Genomic DNA, 25,932 nt, shown 5'->3' with positions numbered 1-25,932 from the left:
AGAATCTTTGTGAAGATTTTTGGACTTGCGGTAGCCCAAAAGGGAAGTACCTTTAACTGCCAGTGGAAAACTCCTTCCTGGGTTACCACCGAAAATCTCAAAAAAGCTTGGTGTTCTGGGGAAAAATAATAAAATAAAAATCGGGACATATAGATTGGCATCCCTGAGATCCAGGGTGGTCCTAAAGACATCCTTCAGTAGGTTTTTCCACACTGAGTAAATGCTCTACATGGAAACCCTTTTTTATTTTAGGAATCCGTTTAGGTTCCTGAGATTTATAATAAGGCGATACTTCCCTGATGGCTTGGGTACCACAAAAATGTGGGAGTAAAAGCCTTGGTAAAGCTGGCTTTTTGGAACCGGAACTACTACCTGTTCCTGAATGCCGTCTAATAGGGCTTTCTTTTTTAATGCATCCTTGGGAAGATGTGTTAACGTGATTAGAGGTGGGGGCTCTGATGAGAATTCTCGGCGATGGCCTTCCCTGATCAGACTGATGATGTAAGGACTGTTTGAAATCTCCCACTGAGGAATGAAATGAGACAGTCTGCCCCCTACCATAATTTTGGTATCACTTGGGATCTTTTGTGATTTTGGCCTGGAGAGGAAAAGAGCAAATTACCTTTTTGCCCTGCCTATACCATAACCCCACCTTCTGCTGGGTTCCTTCTTGGACCTTTGACGATTTTTGTCTCGAAAAAAAAATTCGGTGCCTTTCCTGTTTGGGTTTGACAGGAAGTTTCCCTTTATACGAGGACCTAGACAAAGCATCATCAAGGCCTGAGCCAAACAACAAGGATCCTTCAAAAAGGTAAGCCACACAGTTTTGCCTTAACAGAATCCACGGCCGTGTCAGCCAGGAACACAACAGCTTCTCTATCCAGAAGTCTCTATTTCTGGCAAAGCAGGGGCCATAGCCGAGGAATTGGCCTCCCAGGCTTTTTTCAGCAGGGACTCTGATTTGCGGTCCATTGCGTCACGATTGTTCCCAGAGTCCACAAAAGAGAGGTCAGACTTTGTCACCTGGGAGAGTGCGGCATCCAACTTTGGGACCTTAAAAATAAATTTCTGCAACCTCCACCTTGAAGAGGAACCTTCTCTTCCAGGTTTTAGGACTGACCAAACCCTTTTTCAGGAAATTTCTACTCCTGAAGAACCACATCTTTTAGGGACTGGTGCAGGGGAAAGATCTTAGCCTGGTTTTTAACCAACCCCCTGTACAACTTATTCTGTGCAGATTTCCTCAACTGGTTCAGGGATTTCTTCAGTGGCATAGAGGACTTGGAGATGACTACTTAGCTTGAGGTTTTCTACATCACTATCCGGACCCAAGTCGGCCTCCTTATCTAAAGAGCTCAGACTTTGCCTGACTTTCTGCTTCCTCTATCTCATCCTCTTCTGTAGGCTGAGCCGGGGAAAGCTCCTGGGAGAAAGGAAAGGAGGTACTTGATCCTGGCATGGATCGTAAACTCTCCTGTGATGAGGGTCCCTCTGAACCTAGAACTAGGGATGTACGAGTAGAGGTGCAGAAAGTTTGTATAATGGCCAACATTTCCTCTTCTACAGACTTGAGAAAATCTTTCATTAGTCCGGAGGCCTCTTTTCTAGTCAGTTTGTTAATACACCTATAACAAAGAGGTTTGGAATAGGACTTTGACAATCTTTCCCAGCAATTACTGCACTTTTTACTGGCACTGATGCTAGCGGATGAGGAAGGTGGTTTGTCGGAGACCTCCTATGCACCGCTGGGGGAATCTGCAAGAAAAAAGGGAACAAACCATAGCCCCCTGTATCATGGCTGCAGGCACCTTCTTTCCCCAAAAGGAGATGTGGGGGATAACCAGGGCCCATCAAATCTGGTATCAAATAACCCCCAAGTAGGTAAGAAAACGGCACTTACTCGGTCCTGGGTTGCTTTGCCTGCAGCAATCTGTGCCGTCTTTGCATCCTCTTTGTCCATGAGGTGTGCTCAGACAGACTGTTGGCAGGAATGCATCAGTCTTTGCAGCCACGTGGGTCCAGCATCTCCTCCATTCTTTTAACCCACTTCTTGGAGCGCGTTTGGGGTTGCTCCACCTCTTCCTGCTGTGACAGGAAGTTTCAGCCTGAGAGTGAGGCTTGGAGCCCGCCAAGTCCTCCCCTTGGTGTTAGATCGCTTGGACTCTGGCAAAACGTCGCCCGCTGCTCCAGGGGAAGACCAGGGAGGAGACCCAAGCTACTGAGCGGCGTGCAATGGCGGGGATTGAAATGCGTGAACCGCCTGAACAAATGCCTTTTTGGGGGCGACCTTTGAGAAGGCCTGAGGCGGCAGGCAAGTGCAGCCCTCAACGGCATTCCTACACCTGGCTCACAGGGGTACCATCAACTTTTTTAGTCTTTTGGTCAGAGAAAAACAAACGTTACGCTGTGGGAGAAGCACAATCAATACTGGAGGGACAAGGGGTAAGGTGGGGCCTTATAAACAGCTGTGATTTGTTTGCGTTTCCTGTAGGGTGGAGCCTATCATCTATGTGATGCCATCCTGGAAGGTGTGAATTTTGTCTCTAAAAGCACCTAATTCCACTACAATTGCAAACAGACACAAAGGTTTTGCATGTATATGCAAACAGTGATTGCACCACACATGCGAGGTAGGTTTTGTTGCCAGTGTCATAGTGGGAGCAATAATTTTAGTGCCAGAACTCATGTTTAACGATAAACTGGTAACCTGTAAAGACTTTTAAAGTGTCACCTATGACTACATCTGGGTGGGGGCAGTGAATTTTTGTATTGTTGACATATTGGTCAGACACCTTTGCTGCCATTTTGCAATGTGCTGGGTGTCTAGTGTGTTCCTGCGCATTTAGGGGGGTTTGGCTCCCTCCAGTCATCTGCCCCTCTATCCATCAAAATACATGTGCTCCCACTGTGGAGACTTCAAATTTAAAGTTGGGGTCTGCAGTATACAGGGTGCCTTGGTGGGGCCTGCAGCTTACGCATGCATCTGCCAATGTGTGCAACTAAACCCCTGTTTTTAACACATACTGTTAGACAGGTTAATTTGGTTGGTTGCAGGCTGGTTGGTAAGCTGAGCTTGGAATTCTTTGGTTTTATTTGACGTACTGTAGTTTGTTGCCATTTCACAGGCATATGCAGCTTTAAACATGTCTGGTATCCAAAAAAATGGAATTATACAATGTTCGCATGAGGAGGCCGGTTTGGGTCCGGATAGTGACGTAGAACACATCAAGCTAAGTAGTCACCTCTTCGGCTTAGCCTGGAGGAGTCCCAAGTCCTCTATGCCACTGAAGAAATCCCTGAACATTTTTTCAGAAAATGTTATTTGATAAAAAGCTGCACAATTATTACAGGATATAAAAAATTGCAATAGCCACCATTTTATTCTCCAGGGCCTTTTCTTTCAGAAAATACACAATGCTTGGGGGTTCCAAGTAATTGTCTAGCAAAGAAAAAAAAAAGCTAATTTTAACATGTACGAGATAAATGTCAAAAATGCCCTGGGTGACAAGTGGTTAAAATAGGATTTTATACTCAGCATAAAATTATTTTCTCATGGACGGACACAGCCTTAATCTTGACAAAGTGGGAAATAGCCTTCCTTTAGGAGTGACTAGGCAGAAAGTGTTAATTTCAAAGCTGAACAGCCCCGCCCGGGTGCGGTCCTACTGGCTATGACCCCTCGGCCTGCACCAAGCAGTTCAGTTCGTAGCAAGCAGTACAAACTTAAAAAAAGAGGGGTGGGTGCCGTGTCCATCCATGAACTCAGAGAAAAGGATTTTATGGCGAGTATAAAATCCTAATTTCTCCTTCGTTCATGGACGGAGCCAGCCTTAATCTTGACAAAGTGGGATGTCCCAAAGCGGTGTCAAAATGAGGGGTGGGAACAGCATAAAATTAAACTTCACCCCAAAACAAAACAGAGCTCCTCAACTGAGGAGTAGTAACTCTAAACAGCCGCCTGCAATACTTTGCGGCCGAAGAAGGATCCGAAGATGCACTCACATCAACTTGTAAAGTTTAGTGAAAGTGTGACCGGGTGACCAGGTCGCCGCCTTACACACATGGGAAACAGACGCTTGATGTCAGAAAGCCCAAGAGGCACCATTGCCCTGGTCAAATGCATCGTGACAGGGAGGTGCCCGACCCTTTCTGATCAGGATCTGTCGGATCCACCTCGAAATGGTGGCCGATGAGGAAAAAAAAATGAAAAAAACAACAGGAAAAAAAAAAACCTTTGCCTCTGAGGAGTCCAGAATCAACCCCAGATATACTAGGCGTTGATTCGGTACCATTACTGACTTCTGAATGTTCAGTACCCAAGCAAAGTGTGGGAGGGTTCGACAGGTTATAGACACGCTCACCTCTAATTCTGAGGCTGAAGCGTCCCTCAGAAGCAGGTTGACAAAGTAGCCCACGATAGCGATGTCACTGTCTTAGTAGGGCAAGAATTGGGGTGGATGCCCGGCCAAAGGGGAGAGCCACAAATTCATAGTGGTCTTCCGACCACAAAGGCAGATATCTCTGATGCTTTGTGCATATGGGGACATGTAAATAGGCATCCCTGATGTCCAAGGATGCCAGAAAGTCCCCCGGCACTGACGACAGAGCGAACCGATTCCATCCGGAATCTTTGTACCTTCACAAAGCAATTGAGGGCCCAAAGGTCCAGAATTGGGTGAACGCCCTCCTTCTTTGGTACTATGAACAGATTGGAGTAAAACCCCTGAAACCGTTCCAGAAACTGGGAGAGGAATAACCACCCCACGTTTTAGCAGGTCTTGAACTGCCCCAAATAGGGCTTCCCGACGAGTCGGTTGTAGGAGGGAAAAAATCAGTTTGGTGGGCAAGATAGAAATTCTATCTTGTACCCTGAAGACACTACTTTGCAAACCCACTGGTCAGGGACCTGAGATGTCCACCGGGTCGCGAAGACGTCCCACCACCTGAGAGATGGGTGGGGGCAAACCTTCATGCAGACGTAGCTTTGTCTGCAGGTTTGCGAAACCAGGGACTTTTGTCCCCCTGAGCAGGCACTTGATCGGCCTGAGGTCTTTCACCCGCCGTACTGGGCGGACAAAAAAACCAACCGCTTGTGTGCGGTAAATAAGGGCCATTGTCTATGGCGTGGCTCCTTCCCCTTTTTGGACTGTGGGAGCAGTGTGCTCTTACCTACTGTAGCATCTTTTAATATGTCATCCAGGGAAGCTCCAAAAAGTCTGTCGCCCTTAAAGGGCAAGTCCATCAGGGCTTTCTTGGAAGATTGATCAGCGGACCAACTCTTTAACGGAAGAAGACGGCGTAACACCACCGCCTGACTTGAAGCTCTGGCCAGCAGAGGAATAGTGTCCAAGGCTGATTCACAAATGAATTTTAGGCCTTGCACTAGTTGGTCAGCTAGGGCTACCTCGTTCGAGGAAGCCTGACGTGCTTGTAACCCATTTAGCAGCATCTTTGCCCATTCCGTGAGTGTCTGAAACACCAGGGCCCCAACTATGGTTGGGCGTACCGCTGAACCCACTACCGTCTACAGGTTGCGGGTGATCTCCTCAGCCTCATCGTCTGCAGGGTCTTTGAAGGCGAGAGCCCCCTCTACTGGTATGGTGGTTAGCTTGTTTAATCTGTACACAGGAGGGTCCACTATCGGGGGCAAGGTCCATCTTTTCAAGAAACTCTTCTAGAGGGTAGATTTATAGGGACTGAAAAAACCTTTTGTGGTTTATCCCACTCCTTGTATAAAAGTTTGTCTAAATAAGACACACAAGGAGACACTTTAGCAGTGCGGGTTGCCTTACGGAACCCAAAAGAGACCGGCGCGTCTGCTGCTTCTGCAGACCCCTCTATTTTTTGAGTATCTCGTACTGCGGTGATAAGGTCACTTGCTAGAGCCCTATCGCGTGCTGACCTGGGTCCGAGGTCGTCCTCACTGTCTGGGCGATCTTGGTACGCATCCTCAGATACCTCAGAGCCAGGGTCATGAGCGCTAGCTGGACCCGGTTCCGCATCCGAGTTGTCCCCAGAAGATGGTGGGGGGAGGGGGCGCTTTCTAGCCCCGGTTCTCCCACGCGCTGCTTCCACCTTGGCCACAAAGGCACCTAGGATTGCCGACATAGCGTCCACCGATACATCGGGTGCAGGGGCATCAATTGCCAGCTCAGATGTCTCGGAGAAAAAGCGTCTGCTTCTGACGCCATGCTGTCCACACATCTGACTCAGGGACTCCCAAACAAGTAACCCACCACTCCTGGCTGCAGCAGAGACGAGGGCTTCCCCCCCAGAGGACTCAACACCCAGGAACCGTAGTAGATGGTTTAGATAGCAGAGCTGCTTCCTGCAGAGTGGTGTCTGTCGATCTGTGCTCTCCAAAGCTGGGATCGAAGGCCGTTTGTGGGGCTGCTATTTTTGTTAATCTTTCAGACTGCTCAGTCAGCAGCATGTATCTATTCATCTGCCGTTTTTAAATGGTCTGATCCATGGAACAATGGCCGCTGATCTGACACTAGAGGGCAACAGGGCAGAAAACCACAGTTCAGCAGAGTAATGCAGCAGTCAATACACATCAGCAGAAATCACCAGGAAAATGGCCGCGGAGCGTCGCTAGACCAATACAGATGCGGCTACAAGAACATGGCCGCCAGTGCAAGTAAAGAAATACAGCATGGACACACCAAATATGGCCGCCGACAGCATGGAGCAGGACAAACAGGTAAGCAGAATCTCGTATGCAGCTTTATACATTGTGCAAGTAAAGACATACAGCATGGACACACCAAACATGGCCGCCGACAGCATGGAGCAGGACACACAGGTAAGCAGAATTTCTTATGCAGCTTTATACATTGTGCAAGTAAAGACATACAGCATGGACACACCAAACATGGCCGCCGACAGCATGGAGCAGGACACAGAGGTAAGCAGAATCTCTTATGCAGCTTTATACATTGATTTAGTGACTTATGGTTCCTCAAGTGAAGCGCCCCAGAGGAACCCCTGCCCAGGGGGAGGGAGGGGAGAAGAGGGGATAAGGCCCTTTACTCATCTCTCCAGGGATGCAAAGCTCTGTCTTCCTGCCGAAGCAAGGGATTACTACTTACCCTTCCTGAGGGTTGTGCTGGAAGCATCCTCGACAGACCATCTCACGCATGGTAACGGAGGCGACTGTCGGCCCGGTTGCTGCGACTCTGCCCTATAGACCGGTCATATGCGTGCCCTGGAGCATCTAGCTTACCGGCCACCCGAAGAGCAACGGGTATGTCGTGGACGACCCAGTGCGCAACTATGGTCAGCACACGCTCGATGGCCGAAACTGGGGTGGGAATACAAGGATCTGGGATCCAGCCTGTCGCCCAGTCGGCAGTTGATCGAAGATCACAGGAAAAAAAAAAAACCTACGTTAGGCTTACCGGTAACGGTATTTCTATGAACCTTCCAGGACGGCACCCGAGAGATGATGGCTCCTCCCTGCAGGAAACACAATCACATGACAGTTTAAAAAGCCCCACCCTTCCCCTTGCTCCCCAGTATGTAATAGAGTAATTCTGAACTGGTTCACAAGGGACGTAGTCCTTATAGGTACTTACCTTTTCCCTCCACATAGGGCGGGAAGTAGGCCTGCCGTCCTGGAAGGTTCATAGAAATACCGTTACCGGTAAGCCTAACGTAGGTTTTCTCTTATCACCTTCCAGGACGGCACCCGAGAGGATAATCAAGTATACACAGGCCTACCTTCAGGGTGGGACCACAGCTTGTAGAACCTTTCGACCAAAGGCTAAGTCTTGCTGTGATAACATTTCCACACGATAGTGCTTCAGGAATGTGTGATGGCTGGACCAGGTAGCCGCGCTGCGGATTTGTTCCCAGGAGGCCCCTGCTTTCTCAGCCCAGGAAGTTGCCAAGGATCTAGTAGAGTGAGCCTTGATTTTACTGGGAGCAGTCGCTCCTGTGCATATATAGGATTTGGATATAGCCTCTCTAATCCATCTTGAGACTGAGACCTTTGATGCCTGCAGTCCCTTCCTGGGCCCAGCATGTAGAACTAATAGGTGATTGGATCTCCTAAAACTCTTAGTTCTCTCTAGGTAGGTGAGAAGACACCTTCTTACGTCTAAACAATGAAATTTCTTTTCTTTCTCGTTCTTTGGTTCAGAACAAAAGGACGGCAATATTATGTCTTGCGTCCTATTAAATAAGGATGCCACTTTAGGTAAATACAGGGGGTCTGCTCTAAGAGTGATCCTATCTGCCTGTACTCTCAGGAAGGGTTCTTTCATGGATAGCGCCTGCAAATCCCCTACCCTCCTGGCCGAGGTAATGGCTAACAAAAAAGTCAATTTTAAAGTTAGAAACTTAAGGGAAACCTCTTCCAGAGGTTCTAATGGGTGTATAGATAACGCCTCTAACACCCTAGTTAAGTCCCAAGGCGGACAACTATGTTTCTGGACTGGAGAAACTCTTTCTCTAGCCAACAAAAAACGTCTAATAAGGTCCTCTTTGGCCAATCTTTTGTCAAGATAGACTGAGAGGGCCGCTATCTGGACCCGAAGGGTACTAACTTTTAATCCCATGTCTACCCCATCCTGGAGGAAGTCCAGGATAACCGGGATAGAGGTTGAGGATACCTGTCTTTTCTTACCCCAGGAACAGAAGGTCTTCCACACTTTAAGATAAATCTTTTGAGTTACTGATTTCCTGCTCATAAGGAGAGTACTAATGACTTTCTCTGAGCAGCCTTTGCGTTCTAAGATCTGGCGCTCACTAACCAAGCCGCTAGCTGAAAAAATTCCGGCTTGGGGTGAAGTACTGGGCCCTGCCTGAGGAGATCTGCCCTGTACGGGAGTTTTATTGGTTCTCCTATCGCCATGGATCTTAGGTTTGCAAACCAAGTTCTTCTTGGCCACCATGGTACTATCAGAAGAATCTGGCCTGGAGACCTGCTGAGTTTTTGAAGGACTCGCGGAATAAGCACCACCGGCGGGAAAGCATAGGCCAGCCCGAAGTCCCAGGTTTGGGATAGTGCGTCCAGACCCTCCGACTGTGGTTCCCTGGAAATCGAGAAATACCTTCCCACCTTCCTGTTTTGTCGGTTGGCAAATAGGTCTATCTCTGGATTTCCGAAGATCTGGACCAGAGTTTGAAAGACCTCTGGGTTCAGTTCCCATTCTTCCTGCCTCAACTGGTAACGGCTGAGGAAGTCTGCTTCTGTATTGTTCGTCCCCTTTATGTGTATGGCTGAAATAGAGACTACTCTTCCTTCTGCCCATTCCAAGATCTCCTTGGATAGTTCTAGTAGGGGACTGGATCTGGTCCCTCCCTGGTGACCCAGGTACGCTACCACTGTGGAGTTGTCTGAGCTTACTTGGACTTCTCTGCCCCTGATGTCTTCCTGGAAGGCTATTAGGGCTTCCCCCACTGCTCTGAGCTCCCTGTAGTTGGATGACCTGCGAGCTAGCAAGCTGTCCCATTGCCCCTGAGCTTTTTTCTTTTCCAGGTGGGCACCCCACCCCCCGGAACTGGCATCGGTGGTAACCTTCACTGGATTCCACTGTGCCCATGGTCGCCCTTCCTTCAGGTTTTGGTGAAACGTCCACCACTCCAGGGAGGTCAGGACCTGGGGGGTGAGCAGAATGTCCTGGTCTAGGGACTCCCTCTTTCTGTCCCATGAGGACAGGAAGAAGAAATGCAGTGTCCTGGCATGAAGCTGGGCCCAGACCACTGCTGGAATGCTGGCTGACATAAGGCCTAAGACTCTCAGAACATTTCTTCTGGAGAGTCTGGGGTTCTTTTTTAGGTCCCCTGCCGCTGAGGCTAGCTTTAACACCTTGTCTTCTGGTAAGAAGAGCTTCTGCTGCCGAGTGTCCACTATATATCCCAGGAAGGTTTTGACCTGCTCTGGTTTGAGGGAGGATTTTTCTTTGTTGACTATCCACCCTAGACTCTCCAGGACTGCTATTACCCTGTTGGCGTCCGATGAGACCTGAATGGCAGACTTTCCTGATATCAGTAAGTCGTCCAGATAGGGTATAAGGGATATGCCCTGTAGGTGTAGGAATGCTGTTGCTTCCGCTAGGATCTTCGTAAATATCCTTGGGCTGGAAGTTAGCCCAAATGGTAGTGCCCTGAACTGCCAGTGGAGGATTTCTCCTTCCACTACGACCGCAAACCTCAGGTATGCCTGGTGATCCACATGAATTGGCACGTGAAGGTAGGCATCTTTGAGGTCTAGGGTCACCATGAAGGCTTCCTTCATGAGGTTCTTTCTTACCGAGTAGATACTTTCCATAGTGAATTTTTTGTATTCCAGAAACTTGTTCAGGTTTCTCAGATTCACTATTAAAACGGTATTTTCCAGAAGGTTTGCGAACTACGAATACATGGGAATAAAATCCCCGGTATTGCTTATCCTTTGGTACCGGCACTATCACTAGTTGTTCTGCTAACTCCCTTATGCCTTGTAAGAGGGCAGACCTCTTCAGGGCATCCCTGGGAAGATGTGTAAGTGTGACCGTAGAGGGGGGTGTCGTCAGGAATTCTAGACGATAGCCCTTTTTAATTATTAGGCGAATGTAAGGACTGTTCGAAATTCTCTCCCATTGGGGAAGGAATTGGGACAGTCGACCCCCCACTTTGATCTCGGCGTCACTTGGCTTGTTTGTCGCCGGCTTTTGGAGGAGGGAAAAGCAGGTTGTTCCTCTTATTCCCCTTACCAAAGTTCCAGCGCCTGTAAGGTTCCTTTTTGGCTTTTTGTTTACCCTGCCCCTGGGGGCCTCGAAAAGTTTTTTTGAAAACTTCTTTTTTGGGTTTAACCGGAAATTTTTTGCCTTTTTCTGATGACCTGGCCAGGACATCATCTAGGTCTTTGCCAAACAACAGGGAACCCTGAAAGGGGATGCCACATAATTTACCTTTGGATGTTGCATCTCCCTCCCAGGCTTTAATCCAAACTGCCCTCCTGGCTGAGTTAATGAGGGCTACTGTTTTAGCTGACGCTCGTGCAGATTCTATTGCTGCATCTGCTAGGTAAGCAATTGCTTTCCTTATCACTGAAAGTGATTCAACCACTTCTTCTGCGTCAGCGTTCTGAGCCAGGTGCTCGGTGAGCGTTTCCACCCATATGTCGGTGTTCCTAGCTACGCAAGCTGCTGCTAGAGCTGGACTCAGTGCTGCTGAGTTGGCCTCCCAAGCTTTTCTAAGGAGAGATTCTGCTCTACGGTCCATCAAATCCTTGATGTTACCAGCATCCTCAAAGGAGAGATCAGACAGTTTAGTGACTTGCGACAGAGCCGCATCAAGTCTGGGGAGTTTAAAAAATACCTCCTCGTCCTCCTGGGAGAAGGGAAACCTTCTTTTCCAGGTTTTTTGTTTGATTATCCTCCTTTCGGGATCTCTCCACTCCTGTAGGACTAATTCCTTAAGGGACTGGTGTAAGGGAAACACTTTAGACTGGGTGTCGCCCAAACCCCTATAGACCTTATCCTGTGCTGATGCTGATGCTGGTTTAGGGGTCTCTGGGATCTCCTCTGTGGCGTAAATTGCCTGGAGGAGACCCTCCAGATCTTCCACGGCAAAGAGGTGTCTCTTAAGACGCACGTCTTCCTGAGACTGACTAATGGAGTCCCTGTCTACCTCTCCTGAGCTGTGCCGAGACCTGGGTAAGCTTGCTACCTCACTTTCTTCACCCTCTATCTCACCCAGAGGGGGAATTTGCGGTGATGTGAAGAAGGCACTTGGGCCCCTAGAAAAGGGGTTTTCTTGAGAGGAAGTGCCTTCCCTGGGGGTAAGATCCTCTGTTCCGGTCTGAGCTGTCTGACCAGCTGCCTCCCGGAAAGCTTTTACTGTTGCTAACATTTCTGTTTGCATGGATGCAAGAAAGTTCTTCATCATTGCAGCAGCCTCTTTCCCTGCTAAGGTATTGATACACTTGTAGCAGAAAGGTTTAGAGTAAGATTTGGGGAGCTTCTCTCTACAATTCCCACATTTCTTAGAGGAACTATGCCCTGTAGTGGCAGGAGACTGAGCTGAGGCCTCCTGGGCTCCGCTGGGGGATTCTGAAAGACATGAGGTATACACACATTACTCTGTCTTTTTCCCCCCCCCAAGACTGCTGGCTGTACTGGGGAGGAGAGAAAGCAGACGAGAAGAAGGGCCAGATCCTGCACTGGTCGTTCCCTAAAAGTTTGGGAAATCTTCACTGCTTCCCTCCTCCCTTTCCAGGGGGATTCGTACTTACCAACCCCCGACCTGGATCTGCCAGCGGTCGCATCTGTCTTTCCGTCCTCTTCCATGAGGAGGGTGACTCGGTCCTGGGTGTCGGTACTCCTGCACGAGTTGTCCACAAGCCGACCTGCCCACCGCCCAGCGCTGTCCCACGTTGCCGACAGGAACTTCCGGGTTACGCCGCCGGGAACCGCCCACTTCCTGTGATGCGGTTCCTGTTACCAGAATGAGGCCTGGAACGCAGCATTTGAATTTAGAAGACCCGGGAACAGCACTTTCGGATGGCGGTGGTTTCAACAGCACTCAGTGATGGCTCACCTCCCCGCAGCTCAGAGCACTGGTGTATATAGGGGGCGACCTGTGAGTTTGGACCGAAGTCTACAGGTTAGTTCAGCCCTCCCCGGCCTCCCTAAAACCTGTCTCACAGGGGTACCTTTCGACCCTCCCCGGTCTCTAGGTTTTCTTAAAAAAATAAACGTGTCGCTGTGTTCGGAGAAACACAATCAATACTGGGGAGCAAGGGGAAGGGTGGGGCTTTTTAAACGGTCATGTGATTGTGTTTCCTGCAGGGAGGAGCCATCATCTCTCGGGTGCCGTCCTGAAAGGTGATAAGAGAAAATTGAAAAATAAAACCAAAAATCCAAAGTAGATTTGAAATAAAGCCTCCAGGCCCGAAGGGAGCCATGTCTTCTCCTTAACTAGGCAGAAAAAACTGAATAGCTTGGTGCAGGCGGAGGGGATATAGCCAGTAGGACCGCACCCGGGGCGGGGCTGTTTAGCTTTGAAGTTGTTAACACTTTTTGCCTAGTCACGCCTAAAGTAAGGCTATTTCCCACTTTGTCAATTTTAAGGCTGTGGAAGTCCATGAACGAAAGAAAAAAGGTGATGGTTAGCGTTGTAAAAAATTCTAGAGAAACATTCATAATTCCATGGTGAATGATAGTTTACAACGATCAAGTTTGTTCCTTTACTCATACAGTTTTATGTGTCATCTTTAGGAATGTATTTAAAAAAAAAAAGCAGGCAATTCAGATCATGAAACACTGAATTGCATAGCTCAAAGTTCAACTGCAACAAAGTAAAAGGATACTTGTGATCAAAGTTGTACCATAGTCTGAAAAGCCAGGCACTCTCTGCTTTTGTACTCCTTAGTTCACTCTCAGGAATTCCCTAGAACAAGGACAAAAGACATCCATTACTACACGATGTTACATCATCTTTAGCCCTAAAAAAAAAAAAAAAAAAAAAAAAAGTCTACTGTACCAAAGAATGTCATGGCATAAAAGAAAAGATAATCGTGACTTTCCTAATCTGTTCAATCAGCAGACTATGAAAACAGATTCTCAGGAATTCAGAGATAAAATAGATGCAAACTTTTCTAATCCATATCAGATGACAGGACCCGGCTGTCATTTGATCCCACAGCAACATGGGGGCACATGCTATGCTCAGACAGTCTACCACCCACGCATACCCAGCCAGACATGCTGTTTACATCAATTGGTCAAATTGTTGAAGAATTACATCACACTTGTTAATCTTTTAACAGTCAATTTTTTTATCTGGATTTCATTTCAAAGCAACAAACATTTTACTGCACCTCTTTGCTGCTGTACAATAGTTGCTTTATTGGCACTTTGCAAATAAGCCATCTATTTTCAGAAATGTAGGTTCTAGATCAGGAGTCCCCAAACTTTCCAAAAGGGCACCCATTGACATTTGTAGGAAAGAATACTAGCCTTGCAATCTGACTCATTACCCATCTTCGAGAAAGCATGGAAACCTTGGCTTACATCGTACAACGCCTGAATTATGTCTAGCCATTATGGGGTTTTCTAGTCTACCTTTCTGTAACCGTAACTCTAGCCTATATTTTATGATGTACTGTTGAAAAGACCTGCATGTACCTTGACTTATTGCCTCGTTGCGTCCCATTATCGGTTTTCCTTTTTTTGTATTTTGTCTCACTATCCTATTGTATCTTATGCAACAAGATACAATAAGCATCATATACCCATGACGGCTGTGTCTCCACACTCACGTGTATTTTGAGCACTGTACTGTTTTACATTTCAATACAAATATATATATATATTAGGGCTGTGCGTTAAACGCGATATTAACGGCGTTAACGCAAACCCATGTTAACGCCGTCAATATTTTTATTGCGCGATTAACGCAGGAGCCCTCGGGGTGGACATGCAGAGTGTGCAGCGGCGCGGCTTACCTTCTCGCTGGATTCACAGGCAAGTTACTCACCTTGTCCCTGGATCCAGCGATGCCACCCCGCTGTGTGATCAAGCGGGTCCTCCTTGCTTGGCGGGTCCTCCTTGCTTGGCGGGTCCTCCTCGCTCGATTCACAGTGCCTGTGTGCCGCCGAGCTCCGTTCCCTGCGACGTTACGACGCACGGGAGCGGAGAACGGCGCCAAATTTAAAAAAGTAAACAAACACAATACACACAGTATACTGTAATCTTATAGATTACAGTACTGTATGTAAAAAATACACACACCCCTTGTCCCTAGTGGTCTGCCCAGTGCCCTACATGTTCTTTTATAAAATAAAAACTATTCTTTCTGCCTGAAAAACTGTAGATTGTCCAAAAGTGTCCCTTTATGTCAAAAATGGTTTTATATGAGCTAGAAAACAGCGATAATAAATTATAATCACTTGCAGAATTGTGCGATATTTGTGGGGAAATTCGTCATAAATTAGAGCGATTAATCGTGAGTTAACTATGACATTAATGCGATTAATCGCGATTAAAAATTTTAATCGTTTGACAGCACTAATATATATATATATATATATATATATATATATATATAATTGTAGTAAAAAGAGGCCATTGTACTGTCCCCAAACTTTAGGACTGTGGCCAGTGAGAGAAGTAAACTTGGTGGTCTGTAGGAGGAAAAATTAGTCCTCTATCGTTGGCATCAGTGGGAGGAATAGTACCCAACCGTTTATGTCAGTGGGGACAGTAGAAGGAATAGTGCCCCATCACTGGTGTCAATAGAAGAAAAAATGTCCCATCATTGGTGCCAGTGTGTGGAGTAGTCCCCCACTATAGGCGTCAGGAGGAGGAACCGAGCCTTGCATCAATGGGAGGAATAGTACCACTTATCAGTAGGAGGGAGGAACAGTGCGCAAATGGCTGCATCCAGGCAAGCAAAGGGCTGCATCTGGCCCACAGTTTAGAGACCCCTGATCTAGGTTTGTTTTTCACAATAACTATTGGCGAAATGACGTAAAATTGAAGGTTAGTTGTACTTCACATGAGATAAATATGTAGGCCTCCATTTCTGCTTACTGACCTATAACCAGTATAATTACAAGGAACTGCAATATTGTTATGATACATGCTGCATGCTTTTTTGGGGTCTGTGATGCAAAGAACCCAAGCAAGACACCACTAGGTAAGCAGAGTTTGTCTCCTGACAAATACACAGTATTTAGATTGATTTCTAACGACACCTGCTGACCGCCCCCCACCAATTATAACCTGGGACATTCTTTAGGCTAGGTTTACACATAAGTGCCAACATTTTCATTATTTCTTAATATGTATTTTTATGCATTTTCCGAGGGCCCAAATTTGAACTGTGTGTGACCAAAAATGTGCATTTGTCGCACAAAAAAAACAACCCTAGCTCTGCCTTTAAATTTTTTTAAAGCGGGAGTTCACCCTAAAAAAAAAAATTTAAGATTAGATTCATGCTCATTTTGTCAAAGGGAATCGGGTAGTTTTTTTTAAAAACAAAGCAGTACTTACCGTTTTAGAGAGCAATCTTCTCCGCCGCTTCCGGGTATGGTCTTCGGGACTGGGCGTTCCTTCTTGATTGACAGTCTTCCGACAGGCTTCCGACGGTTGCATCGATCGCGTCACAAGTAGCCGAACGTCGGTGCGGCTCTATACGGTGCCTGCGCACCGACGTTTGGCTACTTTCGCAAAATCGTGACGCGATAGATGCGACTGTCGGAAGACTGTCAATCAAGAAGGAACGCCCAGTCCCGCAGCCCATACCCGGAAGCGGCGGAGAAGATGTATCTCTAAAACGGTAAGTACGGCTTCAATTTAGAAAAAAAAAAAACTACCCGATTCCCCTTGACAAAATGAGCGTGAATCTAATCTTAAAAATTGTCATTTCCGGGTGAACCGCCACTTTAACCTGCGAGGGAGGATTCCAAAATGTTTGTTTAGGACAACTTTTTCCAAGTACAGAACACTGATGGGGGCTAGAGTCCTTTAATTAAGCAATGTTGCCAAATCATGCATTCATTAAAACCTACAAAAAAATAAAAATAAAACGGACAACAGTGCCTGTTTACCTAAATAGACACTGAACATTTCCGATTGTAAAGTGCTACAGAATATGATGGTCTTGCACAAATAAAGTATATTTAGAAAAATATATAATATATTTTAGGGGGGGAAAAAAAAAACTTGGATATACAAATGCGGTCACTTAAAAGGGGATATGAACAGCACTGAAACAAGTGAAAGTAATTGAAAGCAGCCTACAGTTTTAAAAACATTAAAAAATCTCAAGTAAGCAACATTGATACTTACCAAATGGTCAATGTCTGAATCCACCCCAACTCTACAACACAAACGATAAAAACAAAAAAGGTAATGTAAATGCATTAACGACTATGTTAAATGTCAAAGCCAAAAACAGAAGAATACACCTGTAACGGAATGGCCCGTGGGACCCAGAGGCTCTTGAAGGGTGTGGGGTACTCCTGTTTCAGCTTCACCGATGACTCTTGTGTCTAAAGTCATCCCATGTCCACTAGGGGCATAGGATGACTGAGAAATAATATCTTGGACTACATGAGATGGGGCAGTAATGATAATTCACAATGTATTTCAGGATATCTTGAAAATATTACTGTTTGTTGATTCTGAACCCAACAGATCAATTGAATGAGTGACTCATTCAATGTGGGAACACAGACTGTTAAGGTGTTAATATCGTCTGCTACTGTAATGTAAATTAACCTTACTATGGCTCCCAAGAACCTTTCATGGTGTTATGCTAATTGACACTGTATTGTGTGAAAGTTCTATTGATGATAGATGTGTGTTGTGAGTTAGCACAGTCTAAAGGATAGACGTTTGACTTGTCAGCTGTAGTTAATTAGCTCCTGTAAATTATGTCTACTAAAGGAATGTGTATTGTATAGCAGGTGAGAGAAGCCGGAGTCATGATGTCTACCTAAAAGATGTGTATTGGAGGCTCGTTAGGAACCATTGTGTAATGTTGTGGGTGGAGTTGAGTCATTGTTCATATTTGGTTGCTGACTGTATATAAAGAGCCTGAGTTTCTCATTAAAGGGTCTATTGCTGTTGAACCAGAGAACAGAGCTGTGTGTCTCGTTTCTGGGTGGAAATCCGTATGGGTCATGTCGCCGGATTGTGGACTGTCGATAAGCTGTCTTGGGTTCGGAATGGAATATCTTTAAACAGTGTTAACCCCTGTCCCATTTGGGGTTCCGTTACAACAACCCTGGAATATTATTCCTAAACACCGGATGTCTTTTCGAGCAACCAGTTTTTAAGAATGGTCTACGTCTGTTATGAAACGATATAGTTAAAGTAAAAGGATGAGGCTATTGATGTGTGTCATGTGTTTTAGGTCAGTGATTCAGTCCCTGACTGCATATATAGAAAGGTTTTTCAATCGTAGAGGACTGAAAACTAGTGGGACTATTGTGAATACACTGACTAAATAGTTAATTCAAAAATAAAACTTTTTTATTAATGATAACACATGATATGAGGAAAATATAATTAACAGGGTGGCTAAAAACAGTTATAGTAAGATCTGAGCCAGTGAGGCTTTTGGCCAGATCAATACACAGACATACATATTCAGGAGGACAAAAAACATTTAAAAGACTGTCCGGATGCCAGTCAGCAGAAGGAGGGATACCGCCTGAAAAACTCCTCAATGTGAAAGGGGCCTGAGGCGCTCAGGCCGTGTGTGGCAATGCAATGTCATTTGGGAGAAGACTTTTTACCTGCACCCTGGAGATGAACTGTGGGCTGGAGGAGGCTGAAGGCATTGTCTGGCCCCATCAGCCCCTCTCTCAAGTTCCGACAATAGTGAAGGGGCGGTACATGACTGGACCTGAGATAGTATATCCTTCAGGTATTATTATTATGGTTTCTCACAAAGAAGGAAATAGTTTTCACTGAATATATGTCATGTCATGTTACCTTGCCAAGGCATTTTGTTCACTGCCATGTAACCAACGTACACCATTTGCCCGTTAATGTGACGTTTCTTGTACTCTTGTGGAAATTGCAATAAAAATAATTGGAAAATAAAAATAAAATAAAAACCTAGGAGTTCACAGACAAAAGTACAGTAGAATATTGAAGCAAGCCAGCCAATCCTAGGTGGAAACAAAATATTGTAAAGAGAATTAAGAGGAAAAAAGGGATAATCTTCTGCCTAACTGAACCTCTGTGTATAATAAAGTGACACTAAAAACTCTAGTTTAAAAATAATTCAAAGTATGTATTCTTAACACAGAAAGGTACCCTCTATTGCTCTCAGCCCCCTCCAAATGTGTACTGCTGTTACTGCTGTGATCAGACTTTCTGTTACAGGGTGGCTAAATTTGTTCTCCATGGTCAGATAGTATGTGGGAACATAGCCGCCCTCTCTTGCTCACTCCTGCGATGAAGTAGTGACTATAGGATGTGTAGCATGCATAGAGCAGTGCACATGACCGCAACTAACTTGCACTGCTCATCCCAAACAAAAGCGAGGGAAAACAGAAGAGGTTTGGAAGCTCACATTACAAGGTAGCAGCAAAAAAAATAAGATTTTTGTACTCACCGTAAAATCCATTTCTCTGAGTTCATGGACCGATACAGCAGCAATTGACCTTAAGGTATTATGCTCCCTTTTAGGAGATTGACTAGGCAGAAAAAACAGCACGTTAAGTGTTAAACACTCCACACAGTACAGTACCTCCCAGGGGGGCGGTTCCCCAGGGTACATCCCCCACTCTCTGCTCTGCAGCCCCAGTTCGTAACAAGCAGTACAGACCAAGGAGGGGTGGGTGCTGTGTCCATCCATGAACGCTGACAAATGGATTTTACAAAAATCCTATTTTCTCTTCCGTTCATGGACAGACACAGCAGCAATTGACCTTAGGGATGTCCCCAAGCAGTGTCAAATCGAGGGGTGGGAAAACACAGCAAACCAACATCACCCCAAAACAAACCAGAGCTCCTCAACGGAGGAACTTCAACCTTGCGGCCGAAGGAGGCATCCGAAGATGCACTCACATCCACCTTGTAAAACTTTGAGAAGGTGTGGACTGACGACCAGGTCGCTGCCTTAGACGCCTGTAAAACAGACGCTTGATGGCGGAAAGCCCAAGAGGCACCAATTGCCCTGGTCGAATGCGCCGTAACTGGGAAGGGGGGCGCCCGCCCATTTAAGGCATAGGCCTGAAGCACGACCTGCCTGATCCACCTAGAAATAGTGGCCGACGAGACCGCCAGACCCTTCTTGGGACCAGTCACCGACACGAACAGTGAATCCGACCTGCGAAACTGAGCCGTAGCAGACAGGTACACCCGTAAGGCTCGAACCACGTCCGAAGAATACAACACAGCCTCTTTTGGGTTCGCCGGCCGAGGACACAAGGATGGAAGAACAATGTCCTCAATGTGAAAGGCCGAAACCACCTTAGTAAGGAATGACAGCTGCGGACGCAGCACCACCTTATCCCTGTGGATGACAAAATAGGGAGCCTTGCAAGACAAGGCCGCCAATTCAGACACTCGTCTGACCGATGTAATTGCCACCAGAAAAAACACCTTCTGGGAAAGAGTCAATAAAGGGATTTCCCTAATGCCCTCAAATGGAGGCTTTTGAAGCACCGAGAGGACTAAATTCAAGTCCCACGGAGACAAGAGGACAACGCACAGGAGAGGCCACATGCCGAACCCCCTGCACAAACGTATGCACCAGAGAGTGTGCCGCCAAGGGTCGCTGAAAGAAAACAGCCAAGGCCGAAATCTGCCCCTTAATCGTACTTAAGGCGAGAGCCTGATCCACTCCACGCTGTAAGAACAGCAGAATCTGGGACATCACGTATGTACGGGGGTGCCAATTCATCTCCTCACACAGATGTAAGCCTTCCACGTATTATATAAATCTTCCGCGCTCGCAGCATGGTAGAGATTACCAAATCCGACAGACCCCGGTCCCTCAGCACCTGGCTCTCAATTGCCACGCCGTTAAAGCCAACGACTGTAAAGCAGGATGAAAGATAGAACCCTGCGACAGAAGATCCTCTCGCAGTTGCAGGTGCCACGGAACATCTGCCACCAGACGCACCAGATCCGCGTACCAGGGACAATCCGGAGCAATCAGGATTGTTGGTATCCCCTCAGCCTCCACTCTGCGTAGCAGACGGGGAAGAAGCTTCAGAGGAGGGAAGGCGTAGACTAGGCGATAGTGACCCCACAGTGCCACCAACGGGTCTGACGCGTCTGCCCACGGGTCTCTTAACCTGGCCACGAACCGCGACACCTTCCGAATGAGTCGGGACACCAGAAGATCCACATCTGGAGTGCCCCATTTCAGACACAGACTCTGTTCGCTACACCCGGATGTGTTTCATTCTCCTTGGTCTAGCGTTTGGCGACTTAGGTAGTCCGCCTGCCAGTTCTTTACGCCTGGAAAGTAAACGGCCGAAAGAGCCGGAACGTTCTTTTCAGCCCACCGGAGGATGTAAGCGACTTCCGCCGCTGCAGCCGAGCCCCGTGTGCCCCCTTTATGATTGACATACGCCACAGCTATGGCGTTGTCCGACTGAATCCTGACCGGGCAGTCTCAGAGACCACTTAGAGAGGCACAGCCTGATCGCCCAGAGTTCCAGGACATTGATTGGCAGGTGAGACTCATCCCGAATCCAGCACCCCTGGGCTGACTGAACACCCCAGACTCGCCCACCCCCCCAGCCGGAGAGACTGGCATTCGTCGTGACCACCGTCCAGTGGCACGGCAGGAACGACTTCCCGGCCCGAAGCACCGGAGACGTCAGCCACCACACTAGGGAGGACCTGACCAGGCAACTCACCCGGACTTGGTAATCCAGAGACGAAGGGAGCTTGTACAAACGTGACAGAATTTCTCTCTGTAACACACGAGTGTCATTTTGAGCATACGGAACCGTCTCGAAAGAGGCCACCATCAGATCCAGAACTTGCATGCAATAGCGAAGCGACGACCACTTCTGGGTCACCAACCGCTGCACCGCAGTTGACAGTGTCTGTAGTTTTTCCGTGGGAAGAAAAACTCTCGCCTCCAAGGAATCCAGGACCAACCCCAGGTATTCCAGGCGCTGAGACGGTACCAACACCGACTTCTGAACATTTAGCAGCCAACCAAATTCCCGGAGGGTCTGGCAGGTGATGGACACATCCACCTCTAACTCTGAGCTTGAAGAAGCTCTCAGGAGAAGGTCGTCCAGGTATCCTACAATAGCGATCCCGCGCTGCCTTAGCAGGTGCCAGAATCGGACGAGCACCTTGGTGAAAACCCTTGGCGCCGAAGTCAGGCCGAAAGGGAGGGCCACAAATTGAAAGTGGTCCTCCCCGACCGCATAGCGCAGAAATATCTGGTGCTTTGCGCATATGGGGATATGCAAGTACGCGTCCTTGATATCCAAGGACGCCAGGAAGTCCCCTTGATGGAGTGCCGCTACTACAGAGCGAACCGACTCCATCCTGAACTTTTGCACTCTGAAAAAAAAACAGTTGAGGGCCTTGAGATCCAGGATTGGACAGACCCCTTCCTTCTTGGGGACTACAAACAGATTGGAGTAAAAACCCTGAAACCGTTCCAGTAAAAGAACCGGCACGATCACCCCCCTGACCAGCAGATCCTGAACAGCCCCAAACAGGGCCTGCCGACGATCCGGGGGAAGCTGGAGGTTGGAAGGAAAAAATCTGTTTGGCGGACAAGAGAGAAACTTTATCTTGTACCCCGAGGAAACTACTTCACAAACCCAGAGAAAGAAGAGACATCCACCGAGCCGCCTTAGCGCCCTGGGAACGTTTACCTGCCACACCGGGCGGACGAAAAAACGATTGGGGGCGGTAAAGGAGGCAAGGCTCCTTACCAGATTGTGGGAGCAGAGTGCTCTTACCTCCCGTGACATCCTTTATGATGTCATCTAGAGAAGCCCCAAAAAGCCTTTCACCCTTAAAGGGTAAGTCCACCAAGGACTTCTTAGAAGACTGGTCCGCAGACCAACACTTCAGCCAGACAAGGTGGCGCAACACCACCACGTAGGCCGAGGCCCTGGATAGCAAGGGAAACGTATCCAGGGCTGGCGCACAGACAAATTTGATGCTCCTCCAACTCCTGAACAAATTTGCCCGTTCAGTAAGTGTCTGACACTAGAGACCCAGCAAAGAACGGTCTCACCGCCATCCCCACCACTGTGAACATGGAGCGGGCCACAGCCTCAGCTCTCCTATCTGCGGGGTCCTTGAAAGCGGTAGCCCCTTCCACAGGCAACGTGGTCGCCTTGTTCAGTCTGGACACAGGGGGGTCCACTGATGGAGGAGATGTCCACTTTTTTAGGAAGTCCTCCTCAAAAGGATAACGGAGCACCAAAGCATTTTGGAACAGCAAAAACCTTTTGCGGCCGATCCCATTCCTTGTACAATTTTTTTTCCAGATAAGGAACACAAGGAAAACACTTTTGCAGTGCGGGCCAGCTTGCGGAACACAAAAAGGGACCGACACCTCTGATGTGTCCGCTGAATCCTCAATTTTCGGAGTATCCCGCACCGCAGTGATAAGAGCTCCCACTAGCGCCCTATCATGCGCTGACCTTGAAGCAGAGTCATCCTCACTGTCTGTGTGGACTAGGCCTGCATCCTCTGACACCTTGGAACCAGGGCCGGGAGCAGAAATGGGTGGGGGCGCTTTTTACCCCCCCTCTGGCCATGCGCCGCTTCAATCCTGGCAACAAACGCCTCTAGGACTGCCGTCATAGCATCCACAGAGGCCGCAGGTACAGGGGCACTAAGGTTTAATTCTGGCATGTCTGGGGGAGAAGCATCCGGTTCGGACGCCATGCTGACCCACCCTTTTGCCACCCTTAGAGTGCAAGGCAAGACCCACAGGCCACCCTACCGGCCGCAGCAGAGAACAGGGGACCCCCCAGAGGACTCAACACCCGACCAGGCCTGTATGCTGCCGTCTGCCCCAGAGCGTTGCTCCGTGCTGTGCCGTCCCTCAGGAAGTGTGCTGGAGCCGTTCGCTAAAACCCCATCCAAAATGGCCGCCGACACGCAAAAAGAACATGTGGGCTACAAGAAAATGGCCGCCAAACTCTAATGAAGGCGGCCATTTGCACAGTAAAAAACACACAGTGACAGTGAAAACACCCGGGACCCCCGGGCAGGCCCCCCGCACACACGGCAGCAAAACAGCACCCCTTATAGCAGACAGCCCCCAGCCACAAAATGGAGCCCCCCAGGCAGACCCCCACCTCACGGCCGACCACCCAGAATGCGGGGAAGGAGGGAGAGGAAGGCAGAGAGGAAAGCAGGGTGGACCCCCGATCGACCTCCCCGGGAATGCACCAGCCGCACCACCCTACCAAAGCAAGGGGACTGCTACTTACCCGTCCTGCGACCACCGGCTGGAGGCATCACGGACAGAATCAATGTCCGGGCAGTTACGGCATTGACTGTCGGCCCGGCACACTGACACGGACATAGAGCCCGGTCATATGTGTGCCCTGGAGCGTATATTTTACCCGCCACCCCTGGAGCAACGGGGCATGTTGTGGACGGCCCAGCGCGTAGCTAAAGGCTGACACATACTTGATGGCCGAACTTGGGGGACTACAAGGATAGAGGATCCAGCCTATCACACAGGTCCGCAGTTGATTGTAGATCTCAGGATCCAAAAATGCAGGAAAACAAAAAAAAGAGCAAGAAAATTGCAAAAAAAGCCTCAGAGCACATGGGCCCAGAGGAGCCATCTCATTCTCCTTGCTAGGCAGAAAAAAACTGGGTCTGCAGAGCAGAGAGTGGGGGATGTACCCGGGTGAACCGCCCCCTGGGAGGTACTGTACTGTGTGGAATGTAACACTTAACATGCTGTTTTTTCTGCCTAGTCAATCTCCTAAAAGGGAGGATAATACCCTAAGGTCAATTGCTGCTGTGTCCGTCCATGAACGGAAGAGAAAAAAAGGATTCTGCTCCTTTAACCAGTTAACAACCGGCCCATAGCCAAAGTAGGGCTACAGGGCGGTTGCTTAACTCAAGGAGGCCGTTAATTAATGGCCTTCTAGAATCGCGCTCCCACGCGCCCCCTGGGGCACGCACACGGGAGTGTCCGTGACCGCCGGGTGACCGGAGCGGTCACTTGTAAACAAACCGGCATCATGTAATGACGCCGGTTACTCCCTCCCCTCTCTGTACCGATCGGTACAGTGTGAGAGGAGAGGTGAGAGAGCGGAGGCAGCAGCAGTGCTGTGGGCTGGATCTGTGACAATTGCAGTCACAGATCCAGCCAGCCATCCCTGCCAATACTCTGCCCATACTGTGCAATAAACAATACTCTGCCCCATACTGTGCAATACCCTGCAATACACCGCAATACTCGTCAATACCCCCCCCCCCCTCCGCTTCTACGGACTCAATGCTACGATCAATGTTTTTTTTATTTCAGGCTTCCCAGCCTAGAGGCTAGATTTGGGGTCTTATTGACCCCACATCTCACTGTAAAGAGGACCTGTCATGCCATATTCCTATTACAAGGGATGTTTACATTCCTCGTAATAGGAATAAAAGTGATCAAAAATGTATCAAACTAAAATAAATAAAGTAAAATGAACAATAAAATATATAATTTTTTTTTAAAGCGCCCCTGTCCCTGGTAGCTTGCATGCAGAAGCGAACGCATACGCAAGTCCCGCCCAAATATGAAAACAGTGTTCAAACCACATGTGAGGTATCTCTGCGAACGCAATAATTTTGGCCCTAGATCTTCTCTAACTAAAAACATGCAACCAGTAAAAATATTTAAAGTGTCGCCTATGGGGATTTTTAAGTAGCAAAGTTTGGCGCCATTGCACAAGCGTCTGCAATTTTAAAGGGTGACATGTTGGGTATCTATTTACTCAGCTTAACTTCATCTTTCACATTATGCAAAAACATTGGGCTAACTTTACTGATTTTTTTTTTTTTTAAAGCACAAAACGGTTTTTGTTTTGTAAAAGACACGCTAGAAAAATTGCTGCGCAAATACAGTGCGAGATAAAAAGTTGCAACGACCACCATTGTATTCTCCAAGGTCTTCGCTAAAAAAACATATATAATGTTTTGGGGTACCACATGTGGTATCGCCATACTCGGGAGTAATAGCAGAATGTGTTTTGAGGGGGAAATTTGTGGTATGCATATGCTGTTCTGTTTGTGAGAAATAACCTAACAATATTAACATTTTGTGAAAAAAAAAAAATCTTGTTTTTGCAAAGAATTGTGGGAAAAAAAATGACAACTTCAAAAAACTCACAATGCCTCTAAACACCTTGGAATGTCTTCTTTCCAAAAATGGGTCATTTGGGGGGTATTTGTACTTTTCTGGCATGTTAGGGTCTCAAGAAATGATAGGCCGTCAGTACTTTAGGTGTGATCAATTTTCAGATATTGGCACCAT

The 25,932-nt window shown here is 47.7% G+C and overlaps 1 protein-coding gene across 1 annotated transcript in view; it reads right to left on the bottom strand.

The window, feature by feature from the left end:
* SLC9A6 (solute carrier family 9 member A6) overlaps positions 1-25,932 on the bottom strand; it is a 99,947-nt gene that overhangs the window by 16,562 nt on the left and 57,453 nt on the right. Inside the window, exons 13-14 of the mRNA XM_040323738.1 lie at positions 16,785-16,815; positions 13,301-13,380 (exon numbers count right to left, since the gene is read on the bottom strand). Of these exons, the coding sequence (XP_040179672.1) occupies positions 13,301-13,380; positions 16,785-16,815 (111 nt within the window). The remainder of the gene's footprint in view (positions 1-13,300; positions 13,381-16,784; positions 16,816-25,932) is intronic.

This window comes from Rana temporaria, chromosome 9, assembly GCF_905171775.1.
Source record: "Rana temporaria chromosome 9, aRanTem1.1, whole genome shotgun sequence".
In the NCBI taxonomy this organism is placed as follows: Eukaryota; Metazoa; Chordata; class Amphibia; order Anura; family Ranidae; genus Rana; species Rana temporaria.
Note: the sequence above shows the minus strand (reverse complement) of the source record. Positions and strands in the feature narration are given on the sequence as shown.